The sequence below is a fragment of the Tursiops truncatus genome, chromosome 1 (assembly GCF_011762595.2).
Source record: "Tursiops truncatus isolate mTurTru1 chromosome 1, mTurTru1.mat.Y, whole genome shotgun sequence".
NCBI lineage: Eukaryota > Metazoa > Chordata > Mammalia > Artiodactyla > Delphinidae > Tursiops > Tursiops truncatus.
In genome coordinates, this window is record NC_047034.1 from 61,063,509 (window position 1) to 61,091,019 (window position 27,511).

Below are 27,511 nucleotides of genomic sequence, written 5' to 3' on the forward strand. Positions count from 1 at the left end.
ATCATATCTTGGGGTTCATGGTTTGATATGAATCTTATTACTGGTGCTGTTCCTGATACACCAGTATCAGGGCATTAGCACCCTTTGTCTTTTTACGCTTGTAAGAAAGAGATGATGTACAGTTTAACCAGGCTTTATTTGAATTAAAATATTATAAAAGAATAAGAAAAAGAAGAAGAAAGTTCTAAGACTGGAAAAGTATACAGGTCAGCCCCTTGGAAATGGCCCTCTGTGTATATACCAAAGATTGAGATTTTAATGACCGATCGGAGATATTTTTAACGTAGTCACATGCAAATAAAGCTCTTCATTGTTTAAGTATGCTAGTCCCTGTTTATCATGTCCTGGATATTCAAAAGCATACACCCTGCCCTTTCTGTTGAGAAATTACATTCAAAGGACCAGACAGCCCTCAGAATAACCAAAAACTTCTCTTTTTTTCTTTTTCAATTTAGGTTAATTTCTTAAAACCACCCCCTTCTTTTAACTTTGACGAGTTTTTCACAAGGTGTATGGCTTTCATGGATTATTATCCTTCTAGTGACCACAAAGGTAAGTACCCTCTATAGACAAAAGCCTTTACCTCTACAATTGGTCAGTAGGGTCTTATACCAATGCCAGGGGCTCCATTACAAGGGATTGGCCTCCTCAGTACAGCTCCCAGCCCCAGCAGCACACAAAAGGGACCTCCTTCCCATTCCCCACAACCTTCCTCGGGTCCTCTACCTCTCCCTTGGCAATGACTCCTTCCCTCGTCGTCCAAACATTTGTAAGTCTTCTCCATGATAAAAGAAAAAAATAAAACTTCTATGAACCCTACTTTTCCCTTCTAACCTTCACCACCAAACTTCTCAGAATAGTAATCTATATGTCTCTGCCTCTTCTTCTATCCTCTCATTTATTTATTCACCTAATAAGCATTGATTACATGCACCTCGGAGATGAGGGGGCATGTGTTCACCTACTTGTCAGTCTTGAGCCCCTGACATCTAGCTTCTGTCCACTTCTCCTGTCTACTGAGGACACTAATAACCATCAACTTACCAAACCAGCTGACCTCTCTTCAGGCCTCATACTAGGTGCTTGGCTTTAGATTACTCTCTTTTTCTGGATACTACCTTCTCCTCTTTCCTTGCTTTCAAGAAGATTCTTTCCTAGTTTTGCTTTTACCCCTCAAACTACCCATTTTCAGTGCCCTTTCTATTCCTTAAATGCTGATGATTTCAGGGATCTGTCCTTGACTGTCTGGTCTTCTCTACCCACATTTTGTGGAACCATTCATCTATGCTGGATTTCCCCATGACTCCACAGGGCTGGGACTAGGAGGAAAGCAGGACAATTTAGGTGACACAAAACAAACTTTAACACTTCATGAAGTAGACAGTCTTCTGCAAAATGGTGTGGAGGGCAAGAAGCTTTTATAGGGCAAAGAATAAAGGAAGAGACAAATAAAAAATATCTGATTGGGTGGGGTCATATAGTTAGTCTTGTGTGGGGTGAGAAGGCCCAGAGTTGGCTTGGCATTTGGGGATTGGCTGACTGGATTATTGCATTTCTGGTTAAGAGGAGCATTTACAGGGAAACACACGTTATCTAAGTCTTGGTTTGCTGACATGGCACCCTGGGCAGGGAACAGCTCCATCTTGGGCCTAGAAATTTATTTCAACATTGTCTAAATTCTATGCTACTTATCTTTCCCTGAAAACTGTTTCTTCATCCAAACTAGAAACTTCAGAGACATCTTTGAATCATTTTTCTTTCTCATCATTTATGTGTAGGTCTTGAATATTTTGAACATCACAAATAGTAGACTGTAATTTTACAAAATTGCAGTAGGTAATGGGGTGGGGGGGACACTGAGGGGAACTGCAGGAAAATTGACCAGGAAAGGCCAAGAACCCCAAAGCTCCAAGGATGGAGAAAGTCTAGTGACACTCCTTGAGTTGTATCCCATCCCAACTCCTAGATCTTAATGGTGCCTTCAATAAAGAGCTTCTTCTGGCCTTATTTTGGTCACTGCAGTAGTGCAGTGCAATTCTGGTGCTAATTACCTGGAGTTAGCACAGATAGGTGGAGTCCTCCATAAGACTCTCCTTATTTCAGACACCAGCTGCAAGCTCTGAGATCACCAGGCCACCTGCACTTCTGACCAATTGGCTACAGATCCAAGGGTTCCCACAATGCTCTCAGGTTCAATAAATAATTCACTATAACTCACAGAACTCAGGAAAGTGCTATGCTTATAATGATGGCTTTATTGTAAAGGATACAAATGAAGACCAGTGTTGTATTTATCTCTAGACACATAGGGTGAGGTCTGGGAGAGTCCCAAACATGAAGCTTCTATATCCTCAGGACACATCACTCTCCCTGCACATCAAGGTATGATTACCAACCAGGGAAGCTCACCCAAGCTTTTGGGGGTTCAGAGATTTTATTGGCGTTTAATTAAGTAGGCATGTTGATTGAATCATTGGCCTTGCAATTGAACTAAATCTCCAGTCCCCATTCCCTCTTCAGAAGTCCTGGAGGTCAGGCTCTAATCACCTGGCTCAAAGCCCCAACCCTCTTATCATGTGCTTGGTCTTTCCAGATAGACCCCTATCCTGAATCATCTCATTAGCATAAATTCAGGTGTGGTCCAAAGGGCCCACAGTGAATAACAGAGACAATCCTATTAACTGGGAAATCCCAACGGTTTAGAAGTTACTCTCAGGTACCAGAAACGAAAACCAGCCAAATTCTTTATAAGTTTTGTCTCCATAACCATTGCCACCGTAATGGTCTAGACCTTTACAACTCCTGCTCTCTTCCTGAGCTCTTTGCCTTTTTCCACAGTCTATTTAGTGTCATTTCTTGTTAATCTCCAATATTCACATGGGGCTCCAGGCAGGCTAGAGTAACATACTGTGCTCATTCTTGACTTTAACCAACTTGGTTCCCTCTGCTAGGAATGCCCTCCTTAATCCTTCTAGTAAAAAGCTGTAAGTCATTCAAGATTGAGTAAAATCCCTAGTTCTCCTTTGAACCCTTTTCAGATTAAACCAGTTTGTCTAGGCCCCTGCTTCCTCTGAATCTCTCTGGTCTTTATAATCTTTTAGCCCATTTGGCCTCTTTTCTATTTAAATTTTCTAAAAATATTATACTTGAATGTCCATAAGTCAGTGCCTCCAGGAAAAAGTCCAAGTTTCCTAATGACTTTTTTCCTCACACAGTGCCTAGCATGGTGTTTTAAATATACTAGGTTTTGAATATATCCCATAAAGACTTTAAAAGTAAATTTTCTTCTTAATTTGTATCCCTTTCAGACTCCGTTGTTATTTTTCAACTTTTTTTTTTCACATTATCATTATTTTATTCCCTGCTAAAAGCCTATCATCCTTTCTTTCTCCCTCACTTTTTGATTTCTTCAAGCTCAGTCTTACCACCTCCTATCAGTCTATTTTAGAGTATGGAACTATCAACCATTACAGTAACGAGAACCATAGCGATAATGAAACCCCAGTGCTTTTTTTCCCTGAACAAGGAAGTAGGAATCAACCAGGGCAGTGAAGCGACTTGTCCAGAGACACACAGTGAGTTGGCATCAAACCTGAGATCAGAAGCCAGTGTCCTGAATCTTACTTGTGCTGCTCTTTCAACTCTGTCATCCCCTACATTCTGTCACCATTGTCCTCCACTGGCATTCCCTCATCTCTCCATTCCCATCACCTGTGGCAAGACTTTTAGGCCAAGTATGGAGGTGAGAGTCTCCTTAAGTTCTGAAGCGTGATGACAATTAGAGCAGGGTTTTGAGCTACACGCAACTGAATTTTGGGAAACCTGCAACTTCTGAGAACTTCTCGTTGGATTTCCCTTGGCCCTATTTGGCCACTAGGTAGCCCAGAGTGTCCTGACTGAACAGTGAAGACCACTGCCCAAGGGAATGGGGACTGGGAGGTGCCTCTCTCTAGCACTGCAGAGCCAAGCTTCCCTTTCTGAGCCTGCCCCTCCTTCTGCCCTCTTAGACCTCCTGAGGCTTGCTTGCATGCTGGAGTCCGATCCTGAGCTGGAGTTGTCCCTACAAAAGTATGTGATGGAAAGCATATCGAAACAGGTATTTTCATATTTTAATTTATTGGCTTTTGGTGTGTCAGGGATCTTGGACAGCTGTTAAGATCAAGAAAATCAATAGCTTGTAAAATGTTTCACTGAAGTAAAAAGAGGTGGGGCTGACATTCTCCATGCCTAGGTGACTGAAAAGTTTATTGTTCACGTCAGGATACTTTTAAGAGTTAAAGGAGCATTATTCATAATTACACTGTGACAACAGGCGTAAACTAGGACTGTGTTGCCTTACACAACTGGGCAAACTGAACCTGTCCCAAGCATATAAGAACATATGGTTACCCTTTCTATAGGCCACATAGCAGAAAGACGTCAAGTGAATGATACCGTTTCTCTTAAGTCACTTGAATTAGATCTTAAGCTTTGAAAGTTAATACAGATAATTAGAACTCTCAGAGCTACCTCCAGCCCCCAAAGTTTTCCCTTTGCATTTCCTTAGATCTAGGTTCTCTCAAATGCATTAATCTGTGCAAATTATAACTGTTTCTGAGCACTCACCATATGCCAGACACTCTGCTCTTTCTTTCTTTCTTTTTATAGCCTACATATATCTGAACTACATTTATAGCCAAGTGGTTCACCTTTTTTTTTTTCATATTTATTTTTTTGGTGGCACCGGGTCTTAGTTGTGGCAGGTGGGCTACTTAGTTGTGGCATGCGAACTCTTAGTTGCAGCATGCACATGGGATCTAATTCCCTGACCGGGGATTGAACCCAGCGCCCCTGCGTTGGGAGCTCGGAGTCCTATCCACTGCACCACCAGGGAAGTCCCTCTACCCTTTCATATATTTATTCTTCACAGTCCTTGGCAGGTATTTTTATCCCTTATATGTGAGAAAACTGAGACCCAGAGGACGCCATGAACTTTCCTGAGGTTGTAAAGTAGCAAATGTGCCTAGGATTTGAACTCTGTTCTCTCTGAACCCTACATTTTTTGCACAGGCTATACACTGCCTCTAATATATGGCTGTTTTAATTCTTAATCCCATCAAAATGCAGTTGTGCCCTAGAGGAAATCTTTGTAGGACAAGCCTGATCAGTGGGCAGCTGCCTTCACAGTATGGGTTGAAGAGCTATCAGAATGCACCCTTCCACATTCTGCTCAATTTAGAAACACTCCCTTTAGTGGCTGCAATTGTTCGACTCTTCAAGGTTTTTGAAGCTCAAGAGAGCCACCCCCTCTTCCCCTCCCTCCCTCTAAGAGATATAACACATTATGCCTCTTCAGCTGTTACCAGCTGAGAGCAAGGTCTACAGGAATGGGATATGTGAGACTCCGTGAGTCACTGTGAAAATTGTGGGTAGGAATGACGAAGACCAGCTGAAGATATAACAGCTAAGGGGGCTGAAAGGAGGCAAAAGAGAAACCTTTTACAGCTTTACCAAGGCCTGTCCCTGCACTTCAAGAACAGAGATGTGGGGACTTCCCTGGTGGCGTAGTGGTTAAGAATCCGCCTGCCAATGCAGGGGACACGGGTTCAATCCCTGGTCCGGGAAGATCCCACATGCCGCGGAGCAACTAAGCCTGTGTACCATAACTACTGAACCTGTGCTCTAGAGCCCGTGAGCCACAACTACTGAGCATGCGTGCTACAACTACTGAAGCCCGGACGCCTAGAGCCTGTGCTCTGCAGCAAAGAGAAGCCACCACAATGAGAAACGCGTGCACTGCAGCAAAGAGTAACCCTTGCTGCAACTAGAGAAAGCCCGAGTGCAACAATGAAAACCCAATGCAGCCAAAATAAATAAATAAAATAAAAATTTTAAATAATAACAATAAAAAAATAAAAAGCACCCCTAAAAATTCAAGGTAAAACAAAACAGAGAGTTGTAGGCATATAATAGAAAGATATGTTTAAAAAAAAAAAAAAGAACAGAGATGTGGTGGCATTTTCCAAACCAAAACTCAGAACACATGGCCTGATAGAATAAATTTTAAATTAATTAATTAATTTAACATTTAAAATCATGTATTTAATATTAATTATTGATACTTATTTAAGAAATTCATTTGAAAACTCAGAAAGTTATCATATTGGTGAGTTAGAAATTATTAAATTATCTTTTATGAAAAGTCTCAAATTACATGAAACCAGGACTGTCTCAGCCTGCAAGATTCCCTATACACAATTGGCTGCAAGATTCCCTATACACAATTTCCTCTTTCATCCAGAAGATGTGTTTCATATAGCCAATGGAGAATTTGACACTTTTGTGCTATTTGGGGGAGAAAAAAATGCAGTGATGCTCCCCCATTGGTTTGCTGTGCAGTTAATTTAACAAAATTCAGGGCTGATGATATAGGCAGGGATAATTTGGGAGCACCCTCCTCTCCTTTCCCTGTGCAGGGGAATGTTATAAATGGAATGTTGGACTAGAAGTCTATAGATTTGCATTTTTGTTTGCTACTGTTTCCCCATGTGACTTGGGAAAATTATGTTATTTCACCATCTCTCAGTTATCTAATTAGTAAAGTGGGCATAATAATGCTGATTTTATTTCATTTGAGGATAAAATAGGGTAGAATATGAAAATATTCTCTGAAAACATAAGGTTGAATTACATAGCATGCTATTCTTATTCCTACATTGTAAGGGAGCCAAAAGAGCAGCAGTCCTTTTTTTATTGTGATGGCTCATATTGGCATGAGGGAGCTAGCAGTTGGGGCAAGGGAGTGGTGTCTGGCCAAAAATGAGCAGGTGCGTAGGTTTCCATTGAAGAGATTTTCTTTGTTTGTTTTGTTTATTTCTTTGTTTTTTGCGGTGCGCGGGCCTCTCACTGTTGTGGCCTCTCCTGTTGCGGAGCACAGGCTCCAGACGCACAGGCTCAGCGGCCATGGCTCACGGGCCCAGCCGCTCCGCGGTACATGGGATCCTCCTGGACCGGGGCACGAACCCGCGTCCCCTGCATCGGCAGGCGGACTCTCAACCATTGCACCGCCAGGGAAGCCCTGGAAGAGATTTTGATAGGCCATTCCATTTCCATCTTTTTTACTTTGGGTTGCCTCTTCCGTGTTGTACCTCCCAACTTTGATAACTTCAGCTTCCCTAGAGAACCTCAAAAGGCTAGTTCCATCCCAGTGATCATTTTGGGTGTAGGGGTGATATTGGGAGGAAAGAGCCACTGCCAAGGACACATGTTAAGGAAAGCTTCCCTCTGAATTGCAGATTGATGACAAACAGCTTCGGGGTTATCTGTCTGAGCTTCGCCCAGTGACGATCGTGTTTGTGAACCTGGTGTTTAAGGACCAAGACAAAGCAGAAGTCATAGGCTTGGCCATCCAGGATGCCTGCGTGCACATTAATTCTGTCCTGAGGGTCTTCCGAGGCCAAATCAACAAAGTCTTCATGTTTGACAAGGTAAATTTCCCACTAAAGGTGTGGGAACCTACCAATAATTTAAGGTTAGCGTTCATGTCTGTGGACATGGGGGAGAGGGAGGGAATAGACACCTCTAACCTAGAACTATCAGTCTTTATTCATAGTTATAATTACAGCTTACATGGTGGATAAGGCACTCACTACGTGCCAGGCATTGTTCTCCACACTTTACGTATTTCACTCATTTCTCCTCATGACTACTCCAAGAGGTAGGTACTGCTCTTATTGTCCCCAATTGACAGATGAGGAGGTTTAGGTAGAGATGAGGCTACTGAGACAAGATGAGATTAAATGGTGGATTGGGATTCAAACCCAGGTAATGTGCCTTCTTCGTCTGTGCTCTTAACCCCTGTGTTCAACTAGCTTTCACTATACATACCTATATCTGCAACCCAGGGTATAATGCATCTCCCAGAGATTTTAGGTCAGGTTTCTAGTAACCGTCATACCCCAGAAGCTGTAATTTCTGATAACCTCCACCTGCCGTAGGTACACTTCCAGTTCCCCTTTCAGTTTCTTAATCAGTTGGGGTGGGTGGGTGGTGGGTGTCACATCTAGCTCTCAGTGTTTTCAATCTGCTCTTATTCAATTCAGAGAAAAATGATGTGATAAATTATCACAGAAGTGCTCATGAGAATTGACTCCCCCGGGCTTCCCTGGTGGCGCAGCTGTTGAGAGTCCGCCTGTCGATGCAGGCGACATGGGTTCGTGTCCCGGTCCGGGAAGATCCCACATGCCGCGGAGTGGCTGGGCCCGTGAGCCATGGCCTCTGGGCCTGCGCTTCCGGAGCCTGTGCTCCGCAACGGGAGAGGCCACAACAGTGAGAGGCCAGCATATCGCAAAAAAAAGAAAAAAAAAAAATTGACTCCCCATCTCAGGTGTTTCTGTATCTTAAGAGCAGGGCACTCAGTTACTGCCCCACACTCATTCATTCACTAATTCAGTAAGCACTTATTGAGCATTTCATAGCCACTGAAAGCTAGGGCTGCAAAGATGGGTAACTCACACACGTTGTCCCAGAACCAGGCAGAAAGAACAAATTCTTTGTAGGAAAAATAAACTCTGTGCTTCTGAGGGAGTGGGGCCCTCCAGCACAGTGTGCTCTAGTACTTTCTTCCATATTCATTCATGAGTATCATCAGAAAAGAGCATAGAACCTAAGAGAACAGTCTTCGGTGTCTAACAGACACTCCAGACAATTCCTGGAGAGACAGTTCCTGGCTCCAGCAATTCTCAGCTGTGTGACCTTAGCAAGTCATTGAACTTCTCTGAGACTTGGTTTGTTCCTGAATAAAAATAGGGATATTATTTAAATGGGGATAGTATTTGCCTCAAATGATTGTTGGAAGTTTTAAAAAATATATGTGTGAAGCACTTGTTGCAATGCCAGTTCACGTCAGCACTCAGCAGATGAGAGGTGCTTAGTCTCACTGCCAGCATGAGACCTTCCCAAGCCACTAGGCAGAATTTCCAGGCAAAGCAGACCCACCAGTGGCCCCAAAGGGGCTGCCCTCTAGTCTCTTCACAGACCTGGATTCAGGGCTTCCCTCGCACATCACAACAGAACCCAGCGCCAATTAGGATTTGATTCTTGGTCAGCTGCTTTTTGGAGAGGGTTGAAGACATTGAGGCATTTTACTGTTCTTTTGCATTTTATCAGGATATAACATACATAGACTCAAATTTTTAACTCATTGGGCTTTATTCATTATGCCCTTTTCTTACAGAAAACAGCGTCTGAGATCATTTTTTAAGGGACTGGTAGTAAAAGTGCCAAGTTTTAGAGTTTACTCTCTGCTTGAAAGAGTTAACTTTTTGTGAGAAAAACCACTCCCAGCTTAAGCCTTTATCCTTAAGAAAAATGAATAATAACAATATCTGAAAAGAACTTTAGAGTTTATAAGGTATATGTGTATATATGTGTGAATATATATATATAATATATTAATATTTTCAGTAGTCAAACCAACCTCAGCAAGTCTAGGTTATACCCATTTTCAGATTCATAAACTGAAGTTCATAGAGTGTAATTGACTTGTCCAAGTTTCTACACTTGGGAAGTGGCCTGAGAACACAGATTTTCTGATTCCAGAGCTGGTACCTTTTGCTCTGTGCTGCTTCTTGGCCTGAAACTTAGTACCTTGCAGCCTAAGACCTTGGCCACAGGAGAGAGTAGAGGAGGGTGCACACAAATAGCTCAGTACAACCCACTATCTCTGGAGCAAAAACAAGCCCCTCTCAGGCTCAAGCCCTACTGTTGATGATGCACTAGAAGTTACATGAAGTTTGCTAAAAATAAAATGGGTGTGAGAGAAATCACAATGAAATTTGTTTCAGAGAGTGAAAATTGCTGCCCACCCTCCACTGGGCCTTCTAGCTGGTCCAGTTTAAAGCTGACTGTCCACCAGCTGTGTTTGCTGATTCTCTCCCTCACAGGGCTGCTCCTTTCTCTGTGTCTTTGGTTTTCCCGGGGAAAAGGCACGTGATGAGGTCACTCATGCCTTGGAAAGTGCTGTGGATATATTTGACTTCTGCTCTCACGTCCACAAGATCCAGTGAGTGTTTCCAGACCCTGATTCCGTCTGGTCCCTGACCCTGTTGTAGGGTATGGGGAGATAGGACAAGTGTCAGGAAAGAGGAAGGCAGGAGAAGGCTGTCCTTGCCTGGGTGCCCTTATGTCTGCATTCATTACTCACCTAATGTACAGGTAGGGTGAGCAAACCCAGCCCTGACGCAGTCAGACGGGGGATGGTCAAGGCCAGGTGGAGAAAGGATACTCCTAAAAAGTCCAAATGTACCAGAGAGAGTCTAACTGAGTTGTCTCTCTCTACTCTGGCTTACTTTCTGGTAGAGGTCGCACTCCCAACTATGTTGGAGACCTGAGTTGATTTTTAATAACTAGGAGATAAAGTAAGTCCTTGGGTTAGAAATTTATATATTGATCTGGCCCCAAGATGATCCACTGAACAAAACTGTCAAGTTAATAATCCTCAACCCCAGCTGTCCAAGAGCCCAGTGCCCTCAGGCTCCCCCAGACTGAGCACCCCAGTGACCCTACTTGCGGCCCACTCTGGTCTACTCTAACAGGTAGCACCCCTTGCCCTAAATATTCCACCTTCTCAGCCTCTAGTCATCTGTATGCATTAGCCAAGTTAGCTTTTGATGCCACACACTGAGTTACTTCCTTTCAAAACAATGACCTTGTTCTTTCTAGCAATCACAAAAGATAGTTAAAATTGTTTACTCAAAGTCATTCTATATTGAAAGTCCATTTGGGGTGATGAGCTTATTTTACAGAAAAATAGCTCAGATGAATACTTAAAAATAGCAGAAAAGTGAACTGAGTTATCACTTCTAAGAACTTAGCTCTCAGTCACAAAGTGCCCCTCCTTTACATCTCCAGGCCATGTACAATTGCCCTAACCTAACTACAAAGGGAAGGGAGTTATTTCTTGAAGATCCTTTCCCACCCCTCCCCCATCCCATTCATCACCTTGTCCCCACCCTCCCTGCCTTCTTTGTCCTCACTGTTTTTGTCTCTTTCCTCACAACTCTCTTTCTGCCCGGAGCCAGCACTGTTTCCATCGGCGTGGCCAGCGGGATTGTCTTCTGCGGAATCGTTGGACACTCTGTGAGGCACGAGTACACAGGTGTGCTGGGCTAACTTATCTCCATCTTCCTTTCAGCAAACACTGTGCCTTGCCACTGGGCTTGGTGGGAGGAAGGACAAAAATAAGTGAGACGTGGGCCCTGCGTTCAGAAAGTTTACAGTCTTCCAGACGGAACCAAGCCATATAGCTTTGCCCCTTGACAGCTCAATGATTGCAAATATGCATTTCTGGGGCTATGATTGAGTATAAGAAATATGCAGTCAAAGGAGGGGAGCCATGGGGGGCCATAATCTCATGGGACGATGGACCTTTATGTTAATTTTCTGTTCACATTAAACGGTTACTCCTCTTAATTCCTGGGATAGGTTAGGACTGCTTCTTTTTTTTTTTTAATTTATTTATTTTTGGCTGCTTTGGGTCTTCGTTGCTGCGCACGGGCTTTCTCTAGTTGCGGCAAGCGGGGGCTACTCTTCGTTGCGGTGCGCGGGCTTCTCGTTGCGGTGGCTTCTCTTGTTGCGGAGCACGGGCTCTAGGTGCGCAGACTCAGTAGCTCTGCCTCGCGGGCTCTAGAGCGCAGGCTCAGTAGTTGTGGCGCATAGGCTTAGTTGCTCCGTGGCATGTGGGATCTTCCTGGACCAGGGCTCGAACCCCTATCCCCTGAATTGGCAGGGGGATTCTTAACCACTGCGCCACCAGGGAAGCCCCAGGACTGCTTCTTAAAAATTATGACTATTGGCATTACTGATAAATAGTACTAATCTCAAAAGGAAATAGTAAGTAGGTGTTATCTCAAGATTTCACTGCTTTTTCCTCTTCAATGCTATTACGGTTTTAAATGTTCAGAAATAATACATCTAAAATACTGAATACATATAAAACTGAAATAGTTATGTCTGAAATGATACGACATCTGAGATTTTCTTCACAATAATACAGAGTGGAGAGTGGATGGGAATGGGGATGGAGCGGGATTGGCCACGGGTTAATGGTTTTGGGGACTGGGTGATGGGTATATAGATTCATGATACCATGCTTTATTGTATGGTCAAATTTCCCCATAATAAACTGTTTTTAAAAAATGAATATCTTAATCAGGAATATTCAAGTTTATGTCAAAGTGCAATGTTTAATACCTAATTAGTAGTATTATTAACTGAGGGTTTACTAGCAGTCCAGCACTTCTCGAAGTTCTTTATGTGTATTAACTCATTAATCTTCATAAGCTACCTTCTGAGAGAGGTACTGTTATCAACCCCATTTTACAGATTAGAAAACTGAGGCATGGAAGAGTTCAAGTATTTTGCCCAAGTAATTTACATATAGTAGTTAGAGGTAGAGCTGAGATCCAAACCTGCATAACCTGGTTTCAGACTCTGTGCACTACAGTGTATTACCTCTTACAATATCCCCTAAACCAATCCTACACACACACTCCTTCCAGCCCCATTTACTCACTCTTAAAAAATTAAATGAAGGCTCATACACAGGAACATGCAGACCCAATTGGAGATCACTGTTCCAGGCCCAAGCTTCTGCTTATCTCTCTTGTAGCAGAAGACCAAGTATACCTCATCTGAGGGCCCTCAGGTCCTGTCCACCATCCCACTTAACAGAATCCTCTCCATATTCAGGGTCCTGCTATCCCTGAGCAGATCATCCCCTTAGCCTCCCAGGTGGCTAAATGAGTTAACTCCCTATGTATTTTTAAATAGCCATTGGCTGAAACTGGGTAGTTGAAGGTGAGATTGCTGTGTCATCCATGAGAGGCAAAGGGAGTAAAGGGTAACAATGCCGTTTGGGGACAGTATGCCTCAGATTACATTCAGTTCAATGGCTGTTTTCTCCCAGCTCTTTGCCTTTCTCTCTCCTTCTTATTATAGTCATTGGTCAAAAAGTCAACATAGCTGCCAGGATGATGATGTACTACCCCGGAATCGTGACCTGTGACTCCGTCACCTACAATGGCAGCAACCTACCAGCCTACTTTTTTAAAGAGCTTCCAAAGAAAGTCATGAAAGGTGTTGCAGATTCTGGACCAGTGTATCAGTGTTTGGGCCTTAATGAGAAAGTGTGAGTGTGGGGCATTGATCTTGTAGTACTCTTTAGTAAAGAAGTGGGACAATTATGATAGCAAAACAACAGGTCACCCATTTCAGATTCAAAGGCAGCTCATGAAATTAAAATCTATTCCTTCCCAGACCAAGGCCCAGATTTCAAATTCCTTCATCTTCCTCTATCCTGCTGATAGTATAGCATGGTGGAAGATCCCATTCTACCCTCAGTTCTGAGACTATGAGGGTAATTCTTCAAAGGTTGTGTAAAGAGAACAGAGAATCCCCTCATTCGAGTTTCTATTTGGACCCAGATGGACCCAATCACCAACCATTAACTATTGATCACATCAACTGTGTGTCCAGGCATTAACAGGGATTGCTCCTCCTCTGTGTTTAGTGAAATACATTCCCTCAAAGCCCAACTTGGTCTCACATTGGGGCTTAAAACCCCTCAGTATCTTCCAATCATTTTCATGATAATTTTCAAAGTCCTTGCAATGACATGCAAAGTAACCACCTGCTTTTCCTACCTCACCTCCTCCTGTGCCCTTTCCTCTGGGTGGGGATCCAGGGGGCGTTCTAAGGGGATTATCTTCCCTTTCACTCATTCCATCCTCAGTCTCCTAGGAAAACCACAGTCAGTTTTTTTTTTTAACATCTTTATTGGAGTATAATTGCTTTACAATGTTGTGTTAGTTTCTGCTTTATAACATAGTGAATCAGCTATATGTATACATATATTCCCATATCCCCCTCCCTCTTGCATCTCCCTCCCACCCTCCCTATCCCACCCCTCTAGGTGGTCACAAGTCACCGAGCTGATCTCCCTGTGCTATGCGGCTGCTTCCCACTAGCTATCTGTTTTACATTTGGTAGTGTATATATGTCAATGCTACTCTCTCACTTCGTCCCAGCTTACCCTCCCCACTCTCCATGTCCGCAAGTCCATTCTCTACAATCTGTGTCTTTATTCCTGTCCTGCCCCTAGGTTCATCAGAACCATTTTCTTTTCTTTTTAGATTCCATATGAAATTTGTAGTGAGGTGGATGGACCTAGAGTCTGTCATACAGAGTGAAGTAAGTCAGAAAGAGAAAAACAAATAGCGTACGCTAACACAGTCAGTTTTTGAAATCCAGCTCAAGGATGTCCTCCTCTCTGAAGCTGCCTTTGGAAGCTACCCAACCCCAGCTCAGACAGTTTAGCTGTCTCCTCCTCTGTGTAACTCTACAGCACATTAGAACATTCATTACACTCATCACAATCACAGACTCGATGTGCCTTTTCACCTACTACACTGGGAACTTTTTGAGGATAGCGATTATTTCTTGTTCATTCTTGTATCCCCAATGCTTGGTAGGCATTAGTAATGATGAATAAATGAATGAACAGCATGGAAAGCTCTATATGGTAGTGCTTGGTGGATGGAAAGTGAAAAGGTATTATTCTTTATACTAGCAAGCTAGAATCTAGGTCTTAAAGCGTCAGATAACAGAATCGGGGCTATAATTGGTTCAAGGAGTCTTTAGTATTCATCTTTGTATTCCCAGGGCTCAGCACTGTTCTTGGCATGTGTAGATCATCAATAAAATGCTGTTCGAATAAATGAATGAATAATAATTTTTGTGAGCCCTTATTAAATATTAGGCACTTTACCTCAATATCAACTATATGAGGTAGAAACAAACTATTATTAACTCTATTTTATAAATTTAAAAACTGAGACTCTGAGATGTGAAATGACTTGTCTATAGTCATAAATCTAGTAAATAATTGAGCCAAGTTTCCAAATGCCACAATAATGCTGCATTATAGTCAACCACAAAACCTCAGTTGTATACAACAGTAAATTTTTACTTATCTCATGAATATGTGGGGTTCAGCTGATCTTGGCGGATTTGGATGATCTTGCCTAGGCTTGTTCACATGCCTGGGGTTCAACAGGGTGTTGGCTGATCCAGGATGACCTCAGGTGGAATAACTGGGAATTTTGGCTGACATAACTGGGACAGTTTGACTCTATGTGTCTCATCTTATACTGGGCTAACCCATGCATGTTGTCATGGCAATATCAGAAGATCAAGAGAGAGCAAGCGTTTTTCAAGCCTCTATGTCATGTTTGCTAACATCCCATTGGCCAAAACATTCACAAGTCTGAGCCCAGAGTGGGAGGACACTGCAAAGGTACAGTACATAGCAAAGGACATAGATACAAGTAGAGATGAAGACGTGGCACCATTAATGCAGTCAGTCTACCACAGAAACTATCTACTGTTTCTGAAACTACCAGGACTATCTGATCCCAAAGCCTGCCCTCTTTATGGTTTCTCTGTACCATCTCTGCAAATAAGAGACTATAGAAATACACATACAAATATGAACAGGGCCTGGTTCCTGTCCTGAAATCTAATGGGGAAGACAACATACACAAAATTAGGTGTATATTACCTAGGAAACTTTGGTATGTGCTATAACAGAGGCATAACAAGGTAGTATAATAGTATAAACAAGGGAATGAGCCATTTGTCTAAAAAGGCCCCTTCAAGAGATGATATTATGCAGTGGGCAAACATATGCCTCTGGCCTCGTTTTAGATACTGACTCTGTCACTATCCTCTGTCACCACTAGCCATGGGATCTTGTTCAAGTTAAATTCTCTGTACCTCAATTTTCGCATTTGTAAAATGGACATAATAATACCTTCTTAATAAGGTTTTTGTCAGGAGTAAAGAAATGATACATGTACAGCCCTTGAAACTGCCAGGCACATAGCATGTGTTCCACAAAGGTAAACTATCATTGTTTGAGCAATTGGTAGAATCTTTCCATGCTGTGAGACAATATAACACATCTAACTGTATTGGGTCCCATACTGAGTGTCTGGTTTCCCTAGAAAAGGGTCAGTTCTACCAATGCAGACTCAACAAGCATTTTTTGAACAATGTACCAGGTGCTGTGGTAAAGGCAGCTACATAAGTTGTTTGGAGACTCTATTACCAGGTAAGAACTTCTCCTTTCCCTTCCTCTTGGCATCTGCACCCCTTGATAGACCCCTTGATAACAGGGGATAGATTCCTGTTGGAGACTGAAAAGGAGGCTTTCTGGGAACTAAGAACTAGTCCTCTGGCTCTCAGTATTTCCCTGTTTTGATGCTAACATCTTTTCTTTTCTTCTCTTCAGCATGTTTGGGATGGCATACCTCATCTGCAACAGAAATGAGGGTTACCCTTTGCTAGGTAGGTAGTGAGCCTTGATTTTTAAACCTCTTTATTGAACTATAACAAAACATACAGAAAAGTACACCAATGATAAGTCTTCAGCTTAATGAATTATCACAAAATGAATGTATAATCACCATCCAGGCCAAGAAATAGAAAAATAACAGTACTCTGGAAACCCTCACATGCTTTATCCCTCTCCCTTTACCCAAAGATTTCTAACACCCTAAATTACTTAGACCTGTTCTTAAAATTTATATGAATGAAATCACATATTGTGTAATTACATAAGTCTTCTTTTTTTTTTTTTTTAGTGAATGGGGTCTTCATTTCTTTTTTTTTTTAATTTATTTTTTTACATCTTTATTGGAATACAATTGCCCTACAATGGTGTGCTAGCTTCTGCTTCATAACAAAGTGAATCAGCTATACACATACATATGTTCCCATATCTCTTCCCTCTTGCGTCTCCCTCCCTCCCACCCTCCCTATCCCACCCCTCCAGGCGGTCACAAAGCACCAAGCTGATCTCCCTGTGTTATGCAGCTGCTTCCCACTAGCTATCTACCTTACGTTCGGTAGTGTATATATGTCCATGCCTCTCTCTCGCTTTATCATAGCTTACCCTTCCCGCTCCCAATATCCTCAAGTCCATTCTCTACTAGGTCTGTGTCTTTATTCCTGTCTTACGCCTAGGTTCTTCATGACATTTTTTTTTCTTAAATTCCATATATATGTGTTAGCATACGGTATTTGTCTTTCTCTTTCTGACTTACTTCACTCTGTATGACAGACTCTAGGTCTATCCACCTCATTACAAATAGCTCAATTTAGTTTCTGTTTATGGCTGAGTAATATTCCATTGTATATATGTGCCACATCTTCTTTATCCATTCATCCGATGATGGGCACTTAGGGTGTTTCCATCTCCGGGCTATTGTGAATAGAGCTGCAATGAACATTTTGGTACATGACTCTTTTTGAATTATGGTTTTCTCAAGGTATATGCCCAGTAGTGGGATTGCTGGGTCATATGGTAGTTCTATTTGTAGTTTTTTAAGGAACCTCCATACTGTTCTCCATAGTGGCTGTACCAATTCACATTCCCACAAGCAGTGCAAGAGTGTTCCCTTTTCTCCACACCCTCTCCAGCATTTATTGTTTCTAGATTTTTTGATGATGGCCATTCTGACTGGTGTGAGATGATATCTCATTGTAGTTTTGATTTGCATTTCTCTAATGATTAATGATGTTGAGCATTCTTTCATGTGTTTGTTGGCAGTCTGTATATCTTCTTTGGAGAAATGTCTATTTAGGTCTTCTGCCCATTTTTGGATTGGGTTTTTCGTTTTTTGGGTTGTTTGTTTCTTTGTTATTGAGCTGCATGAACTGCTTATAAATTTTGGAGATTAATCCTTTGTCAGTTACTTCACTTGAAAATATTTTCTCCCATCCTGAGGGTTGTCTTTTGGTCTTGTTTATGGTTTCCTTTGCTGTGCAAAAGCTTTGAAGTTTCATAAGGTCTCATTTGTTTATTTTTGTTTTTATTTCCATTTCTCTATGAAGTGGGTCAAAAAAGATCTTGCTGTGATTTATGTCATAGAGTGTTCTGCCTATGTTTTCCTCTAAGAGTTTGATAGCTTCTGGCCTTACATCTAGGTCTTGAATCCATTGTGAGCTTATTTTTGTGTATGGTGTTAGGGAGTGATCTAATCTCATACTTTTACATGTACCTGTCCAGTTTTCCCAGCACCACTTATTGAAGAGGCTGACCTTTCTCCACTGTACATTCCTGCCTCCTTTATCAAAGATAAGGTGACCATATGTGCGTGGGTTTATCTCTGGTCTTTCTATCCTGTTCCATTGTTCTATATTTCTGTTTCTGTGCCAGTACCATATTGTCTTGATTACTGTAGCTTTGTAGTACAGTGTGAAGTCAGGGAGCCTGATTCCTCCAGCTCGGTTTTTCGTTCTCAAGATTGCTTTGGCTATTTGGCTATTTGTTTCCATACAAATTGTGAAATTTTTTTTCTAGTTCTGTGAAAAATGCCATTGGTAGTTTGATAGGGATTGCATTGAATCTGTAGATTGCTTTGGGTAGTAGAGTCATTTCCACAATGTTGATTCTTCCAATCCAGGAACATGGTATATCTCTCCATCTATTTGTATCATCTTTAATTTCCTTCATTAGTGTCTTATAATTTTCTGCATACAGGTCTTTTGTCTCCTTAGGCAGGTTTATTCCTATTTTATTCTTTTTGTTGCAATGGTAAATGGGAGTGTTTTCTTGATTTCACTTTCAGATTTTTCAGCATTAGTGCCTAGGAATGCCAGAGATTTCTGTGCATTAATTTTGTATCCTGCTACTTTACCAAATTCATTGATTCACTCTAGTAGTTTTCTGGTAGCATGTTTAGGATTCTCTATGTATAGTATCATGTCATCTGCAAAGAGTGACAGCTTTACTTCTTCTTTTCCGATTTGAATTGCTTTTATTTCCTTTTCTTCTCTGATTGCTGTGGCTAAAACTTCCAAAACTATGTTGAATAAGAGTGGTGAGAGTAGGCAACCTTGTCTTGTTCTTGATCTTAGTGGAAATGCTTTCAGTTTTTCACCATTGAGGATGATGTTGGCTGTGGGTTTGTCATATATGGCCTTTATTATGTTGAGGAAAGTTTCCTCTATGCCTACTTTCTGCAGGGTTTTTATCATAAATGGGTGTTGAATTTTGTCGAAAGCTTTCTCTGCATCTATTGAGATGATCATATGGTTTTTCTCCTTCAGTTTGTTAATATGGTATATCACGTTGATTGATTTGCGTATATTGAAGAATCCTTGCATTCCTGGGATAAACCCCACTCGATCATGGTGTATGATCCTTTTAATGTGCTGTTGGATTCTGTTTGCTAGTATTTTGTTGAGGATTTTTGCATCTATGTTCATTAGTGATATTGGCTTGTAGTTTTCTTTCTTTGTGACATCCTTGTCTGGTTTTGGTATCAAGGTGATGGTGGCCTCGTAGAATGAGTTTGGGAGTGTTCTTCCCCCTGCTATATTTTGGAAGAGTTTGAGAAGGATAGGTGTTAGCTCTTCTCTAAGTGTTTGACAGAATTCGCCTGTGAAGCCATCTGGTCCTGGGCTTTTGTTTGTTGGAAGATTTTTAATCACAGTTTCAATTTCAGTGCTTGTGATTGGTCTGTTCATAGTTTCTATTTCTTCCTGATTCAGTCTTGGCAGGTTGTGCATTTCTAAGAATTTGTCCATTTCTTCCAGGTTGTCCATTTTATTGGCATAGAGTTGCTTGTAGTAATCTCTCATGATCTTTTGTATTTCTGCAGTGTCAGTTGTTACTTCTCCTTTTTCATTTCTAATTCTATTGACTTGAGTCTTCTCCCTTTTTTTCTTGATGAGTCTGGCTAATGGTTTATCAATTTTCTTTATCTTCTCAAAGAACCAGCTTTTAGTTTTATTGATCTTTGCTATCATTTCCTTCATTTCTTTTTCATTTATTTCTAATCTGATTTTTATGATTTCTTTCCTTCTGCTAACTTTGGGGGTTTTTTGTTCTTCTTTCTCTAATTGCTTTAGGTGCAAGGTTAGGTTGTTTATTTGAGATGTTTCCTGTTTCTTAAGGTAGGATTGTATTGCTATAATCTTCCCTCTTAGAACTGCTTTTGCTGCACCCCATAGGTTTTGGGTCGTCGTGACTCCATTGTCATTTGTTTCTAGGTGTTTTTTGATTTCCTCTTTGATTTCTTCAGTGATCACTTCGTTATTAAGTAGTGTATTGTTTAGCCTCCATGTGTTTGTATTTTTTACAGATCGTTTCCTGTAATTGATATCTAGTCTCATAGCATTGTGGTCAGAAAAGATACTTGATACAATTTCAATTTTCTTAAATTTACCAAGGCTTGATTTGTGACCCAAGATATGATCTATCCTGGAGAATGTTCCATGGGCACTTGAGAAAAATGTGTATTCTATTGTTTTTGGATGGAATGTCCTATAAATATCAATTAAGTCCATCTTGTTTAATGTATCATTTAAAGCTTGTGTTTCCTTATTTATTTTCATTTTGGATGATCTGTCCATTGGTGAAAGTGGGGTGTTAAAGTCCCCTACTATGAATGTGTTACTGTCGATTTCCCCTTTTATGGCTGTTAGTATTTGCCTTATGTATTGAGGTGCTCCTATGTTGGGTGCATAAATATTTACAATTGTTATATCTTCTTGGATTGATCCCTTGATCATTATGTAGTGTCCTTCTTTCTCTCTTCTAATAGTCTTTATTTTAAGGTCCATTTTGTCTGATATGAGAATTGCTACTCCAGCTTTCTTTTGGTTTCCATTTGCATGGAATATCTTTTTCCATCCCCTTACTTTCAGTCTGTATGTGTCTCTAGGTCTGAAGTGGGTCTCTTGTAGACAGCATATATATGGATCTTGTTTTTGTATCCATTCAGCCAATCTGTGTCTTTTGGTGGGAGCATTTAGTCCATTTACATTTAAGGTAATTATCGATATGTATGTTCCTATTCCCATTTTCTTAACTGTTTTGGGTACATTATTGTAGGTCTTTTCCTTCTCTTGTGTTTCTTGTCTAGAGAAGTTCCTTTAGTATTTGTTGTAAAGCTGGTTTGGTGGTGCTGAACTCTCTCAGCTTTTGCTTGTCTGTAAAGGTTTTAATTTCTTCATCAAATCTGAATGAGATCCTTGCTGGGTAGAGTAATCTTTTTTTTTTTTTTTTTGCGGTACACGTGTCTCTCACTGCTGTGGCCTCTCCCGCTGCAGAGCGCAGGCACAGGACGCTCAGGCTCAGCGGCCATAGCTCACGGGCACAGCTGCTCCGTGGCATGTGGGATCCTCCCGGACCGGGGCATGAACCCATGTCCCCTTCATCGGCAGGCGGACTCTCAACCACTGCGCCACCAGGGAAGCCCTGGGTAGAGTAATCTTGGTTGCAGGTTTTTCTCCTTCATCACTTTAAATATGTCCTGCCAGTCCCTTCTGGCTTGCAGAGTTTCTGCTGAAAGATCACTGGTTAACCTCATGGGGATTCTCTCGTGTGTTATTTGTTGTTTTTCCCTTGCTGCTCTTAATATGTTTTCTGTGTATTTAATTTTTAACAGTTTGATTAATATGTGTCTTGGCATATTTCTCCTTGGATTTATTCTGAATGGGACTCTCTGTGCTTCCTGGACTTGATTAACTATTTCCTTTCCCATATTAGGGAAGTTTTCAACTATAATCTCTTCAAATATTTTCTCAGTCCCTTTCTTTTTCTCTTCTTCTTTTGGAACCCCTATAATTCGAATGTTGGTGCATTTAATGTTGTCCCAGAGGTCTCTGAGACTGTCCTCAGCTCTTTTCATTCTTTTTTCTTTATTCTGCTCTGCAGTAGTTATTTCCACTATTTTACCTTCCAGGTCACTTATCCGTTCTTCTGCCTCAGTTATTCTGCTATTGATCCCATCTAGAGTATTTTTCATTTCATTTATTGTGTTGTTCATCGTTGCTTGTTTCATCTTTAGTTCTTCTAGTTCCTTGTTAAATGTTTCTTGCATTTTGTCTATTCTATTTCCAAGATTTTGGATCATCTTTACTATCATTATTCTGAATTCTTTTTCAGGTAGACTGCCTATTTCCTCTTCATTTGTTAGGTCTGGTGGGTTTTTATCTTGCTCCTTCAACTGCTGTGTGTTTTTCTGTCTTCTCATTTTGCTTAATTTCCTGTGTTTGGGGTCTCCTTTTTGCAGGCTGCAGGTTCATAGTTCCCATTGTTTTTGGTGTCTGTCCCCAGTGGCTAAGGTTGTGTAGGCTTCTTGGTGGAGGGGACTAGTGCTTGTGTTCTGGTGGATGAGGCTGGATCTTGTCTTTCTGGAGGGCAAGTCCACGTCTGGTTGTGTGTTTTGGGGTGTCTGTGGACTTATTATGATTTTAGGCAGCCTCTCTGCTAATGGGTGGGGTTGTGTTCCTGTCTTGCTAGTTGTTTGGCATAGGATGTCCAGCACTGTAGCTTGCTGGTCGTTGAGTGAAGCTGGGTGCTGGTGTTGAGATGGAGATCTCTGGGAGATTTTCACCATTTGATATTATGTGGAGCTGGGAGGTCTCTTGTGGACCAGTGTCCTGAAGTTGGCTCTCCCACCTCAGAGGCACAGCAGTGACTCCTGGCTGCAGCACCAAGAGCCTTTCATCCACACGGCTCAGAATAAAAGGGAGAAAAAGTAGAAAGAAAGAATTGGTAGAAGTAGAAAGAAAGAAAGAAAGAAAGGGAAAGAAAGAAAGGAGGGAGGGAGAGAGGGAGGAAGGAAGGAAGGAGGGAAGGAAGAAAAGAAGAAAGAAAGAAAAAGATAAAGTAAAATAAAATAAAGTAAGATAAAATAAAATAATTAAAATAAAAACTAATTATTAAGAAAAAAAATTAAAAAAAAAAAAAAAGGATGGATAGAACCCTAGGACAAATGGTGGAAGCAAAGCTATACAGACAAAATCTCACACAGAAACATACACACAAAAAGAGGAAAAGGGCAAAAAAATCATATATCTTGCTCTCAAAGTCCACCTCCTCAATTTGGGATGATTCGTTGTATTCATGTATTCCACAGATGCAGGGTACATCAAGTTGATTGTGGAGCTTTAATCCGCTGTTCCTGAGGCTGCTGGGAGAGATTTCCCTTTCTCTTCTTTGTTCTCACAGCTCCTGGGGCTCAGCTTTGGATTTGGCCCCGCCTCTGCGTGTAGGTCGCCGGAGGGCGGCTGTTCTTCGCTCAGACAGGACGGGGTTAAAGGAGCCGCTGATGCGGGGACTCTGGCTCACTCAGGCCGTGGGGGAGGGAAGGGCACGGAGGGCGGGGCGAGCCTGCGGGGGCAGAGGCCGGCCTGAGGCGCGCCGTGCGTTCTCCCGGGAGAGTTATCCCTGGATCCCGGGACCCTGGCAGTCGCGGGCTGGACAGGCTCTCCGGAAGGGGAGTGTGGATAGTGACCTGTGCTCGCACACAGGCTTCTTGGTGGCGGCAGCAACAGCCTTAGCGTCTTATGCCCGTCTCTGGCGTCCCCGCTTTTAGCCGCGGCTCGCGCCCATCTCTGGAGCTCCTTTAAGCAGCGCTCTTAATCCCTTCCAGGTACGTGGGGAGTTTCTTGCCTTTTGGGAGGTTTGAGGTCTTCTGCCAGCGTTCAGTAGGTGTTCTGTAGGAGTTGTTCCACGTGTAAATGTATTTCTGGTGTATCTGTGGGGAGGAAGATGATCTCCGCATCTTACTCTTCCGCCATCTTCCCGGAAGCCTCTCGGGTCTTCATTTACATAAGCCTTCTTGTAATCAACATTACATTATGAAATTCATCCATATTGTTGGATGTAGCTATAATTCATCCATTTTCATTGCTTTGTAGTACAGTTGGCCCTCTGTATCTGCAGGGTGTGCATCCAGGGATGCAAACAACCACAAATCAAAAAAAAAAATTTTTTTTTTAATTCCAGAAAATTCCAAAAAGCAAAACTTGAATTTGCTGCACACTGGCAACTATTTACATAGCATTTACATTGTATTTGCTATTATAATCAACCTAGAGATGAGTTAAAGTATACAGGAGGATGTGTTTAGGTTGTATGCAAATACTACACCATTTTATATAAGGGACTTGAGCATCCGCAGATTTTGATATCCCCGGGGGTCCTGGAACCAATCTCCTGTGGATACAGAGGGATGACTATATTCCCTTTTATAAGTATGTAACAATGTATTCATTCTGCTTTTGTACAACATTTGAGTTGTTTCCAGTTTGGGTTCTTATGAATAATACTGCCATAAAGATTTTTGTACAAGTCTTATGGTGAACATACGTATGCATTTCTGCTGTTGAGTATATATATAGGAGTGATACTGTTGGGGCAAAGGGTACAATTTTGGTAGATAGTTTTCTCAGTCTTTATAATTTTAATAATTCTGTTGGGTTTATAGTGGTATCTCACCATGGTTTCCATCTGTATTTCCCTGATGTGGTTGAGTGCCTTTTCCAAACATTTATTGGCCATTTGGAAATCATCTTTTATAAAGTGTCTGTACAAATCTTTTGTCTATTTTTCAATTGGATTGTATTTTTTTATAGATCTGTTGGAATTATTTATATATTCTGAAAATGGGTCCATTTGTTTTTACTGTATGTAACTTTTCCCATTCTGTGCTTGCCTTTTTACTCTATTAGTGATGTATTTAATGAACACAACTTTTGATTTTAATGAAATCCAATTTATCAATCTTTTTCTTTATAATTAGTGCTTTTGTATACTGTTTGAGAAATCTTTCCTCATCCAAAAGTCATGAAGATATTTTTCTAGATTCTCTTCCAGAAATTTTGTTTTACCTTTTACATTTAGAGCTGTGATCCATCCGGCAGTGATGTTTTTGTGATTCTTGGTGAGAGAGACCCTATCATAAGAAAGCTAACTCAAGACTATGCAGGGAAGTAGACACAAAATGAGGTAGAGAAGAGACCCACATGAAGATTGGCCTGTGAATTCTGAAGGCAGCCATTTCAAGTAACACTTGTAATTTCCTTCTGTTAGACTTGAACATCCCTAAAAGTATCATTATAAATTAAATCTCGGTCATAACTGTGTTAGGGCAGTTGAGAAGAGGCTCTGTCCCACACCTTGGGGGGAGTATTAGGACAGAATCTTGATGTCAGCAGAGCATAAAAGAAGGCAACAGTTCCAGAACTTCAAAGAGCACTTGAGCCAGCAGCAATGCCTAACTTTCAGTGCATTCAGGTAGTTTTCAGAGTCTGCAAGCACATCACTTTTTATAAGTCCAGATCCCCAAACTCTTGAAGGCTAGAAAGGAGAAGGAATGCCCACTCTCACCCTCCTCTGAGGCCTAACTTTTCATCCTAGGATATGCTTGTTGTGATAATGATTGACAGTAAATGGAAGTCCTAACCCCCTTTCTACAAAATTGAGGACTCACTATGACAGACATATTAGAATACATTGCTACAATATGCATATGTTTCTCAGCCTGGTCTAGTTGCCTTTGTTTGTTTGTTTGTTTTCTGTGCGTGTGTCTTGCTTTGTTTTGTTTTTCGGCTGCTGCTGAGCGGCTTGTGAGACCTTGGTTCCCTGAACAGGGATTGAACCCAGGCCCTCAGCATTGAAAGCTCAGAGTCCTAACCACTGGACTGCCAGGGAATTCTCTGTACTTGACTTTTTGCCCTGATTTCACCAGTATAAGGTAAAGATCAGGCCCACATATCTTTCCTTAAAGCTATAACCAAAAACAGACTGTCAGAGGTTAGGAGTATGGGAAACACCCTTCTTTTACAAGAGTGCCTGTAAGTGAAATTGTATATGCTAACTGATAACAAAACTAAAATGAACAAAAAGTGTTCTTTTAGTGGCAAAAATGCGTACAACAGTCTCAGGTATTAGGGCCTTGTTCAAATAGAAACAAGGTATGCATACTTCAAGGCAAGTTGAGTTAACCTCATTTTAGAATCCAACTAAAAAGACAATCAGTAAGTTCTTACCTGTATGTGTTCTAGACAAATAGAACATAAAACAGCTAGAAGAGTCTGCTTTGCAGCCTTCTGGGCATCTTCTAAGTTCCTGTGTAAACTTTAGGCCAAAGAACAATACTACACATCTCACAAAATTGAAATTCAAATGTGCTTCCAGAAAGGAAATGTTGCACCTAAAAGAAGCAATATGGTCTGCAGAGTAATTCTCACTAAATCTTACCCAGAAATTTACATTACCAAATAAACACTCAGCTTCTTTGTATAAAACATCTAAGCTTAGAGTAGTGGTCTTGGTTTTCAATAGACTTTAGCTAACACCTAGGTATGTATTTACTCTATCAATGGATAACAGAATGGGCCCTCCACAGTGATCTGTCCAGCAAAGAAGGAAGAGTCAGCCCTGATTTGGTCTCCAGCTCTTTTGACAGAAATTACCGTTCTGCCAACTCCTTCCCGCCCACCCAGGTTTCAAAGATTGTAGGCTGAGTTTCAGATTTCAGTCAGGGCATCCTGTTACCCATATTTAAAGACACATAAGAAAAATAAGAGTGATAGGGTTGTAACCCAAGATGACTTTTATTTTCTTCTTTTCCTTTTTAAGTTTTCTATATTTTCTACAGTGAGCATGCATTAGTTTTATAATAAGGAAAAAAACTATAATTTATTTTTACTAAGAATTTAGGTTGTTCTTATGATGGAATTAATCTATATATGAGTTTTTTAAAGCAAATTGAATTTTTTTATCACCGTTAATACTTTTAGTAGCCCTGAGATAAGTATAATTTCTCATTTACAAAGAGCAAGTTTTCCTTCACAGAATCGGAAATAAAAACTGTTTATCCATATTGTTCAACATGGGAACCCTAACTTTATTAAGTTGATTTCCTAATGTAATAATCTATAGTTACTTCTAGTGTGTTACAGAAAAAGGAAAAGAAAACAAGCATTAGGGTCGGATAGCCCTGGTTTAATTCCTGGTTGTATAATTTAAGCAAATCTCAGTTTTCTACACTAAAGTTAAATGGACATCATAATGAGCATTATAAGAATCCTTTCCCTCACAGCTTGTGGGAATCAAAAAAAACCAAACCAAACCAAAACAAAACTGTAAAACCACATTGTTAAACTGGAAAGTTCTAGAGAAAGATTTTTTTTAATTTTAAAGTGCACAGGACCTCAAGAAACTCCATGAACAATGCCATGGAAATTCCAAGGGTATTCTTAGAAGCTGTATCACTATGTGCTTTTTTATGTTTCTAGACTATTTTATGTTGATTGGGTTTGCTCCCTTTTTAAAAAATGAAAATAACAGGACGCGATAAGGAGATCAAATACTTCATGTGTACTATGAAGGAATTTTTGATATCTAACTGCAGCCGAGTCCTGATGTACGAAGGATTATCAGGATATGGAAAAAGCGAGCTACTAGTGGAAATTGAGTACCTGGCCCAAGGTGAGAACCACAGGTGAGTGTCTTGCAATGACCATTTTTTTTGTGAATCCAGAGAATCTTGACATCTTTAAGAGTTTCATTTGTTTCAATGTTCCTCTCCTTTATATAAGTTGCCTATGTAAACTATCCACAATCTATCAGTTATTATTGGGTGTCATGCCCCTTGTGCTAGATAAG

General features: G+C 41.1%; 1 protein-coding gene across 1 annotated transcript in view; it reads left to right on the forward strand.

The window, feature by feature from the left end:
- Positions 1 to 27,511, forward strand: part of ADCY10 (adenylate cyclase 10) — a 109,736-nt gene that overhangs the window by 21,500 nt on the left and 60,725 nt on the right. Inside the window, exons 7-14 of the mRNA XM_019952121.3 lie at positions 456 to 552; positions 4,008 to 4,096; positions 7,275 to 7,466; positions 9,924 to 10,042; positions 11,061 to 11,137; positions 12,979 to 13,168; positions 16,331 to 16,386; positions 27,194 to 27,347. Of these exons, the coding sequence (XP_019807680.2) occupies positions 456 to 552; positions 4,008 to 4,096; positions 7,275 to 7,466; positions 9,924 to 10,042; positions 11,061 to 11,137; positions 12,979 to 13,168; positions 16,331 to 16,386; positions 27,194 to 27,347 (974 nt within the window). The remainder of the gene's footprint in view (positions 1 to 455; positions 553 to 4,007; positions 4,097 to 7,274; positions 7,467 to 9,923; positions 10,043 to 11,060; positions 11,138 to 12,978; positions 13,169 to 16,330; positions 16,387 to 27,193; positions 27,348 to 27,511) is intronic.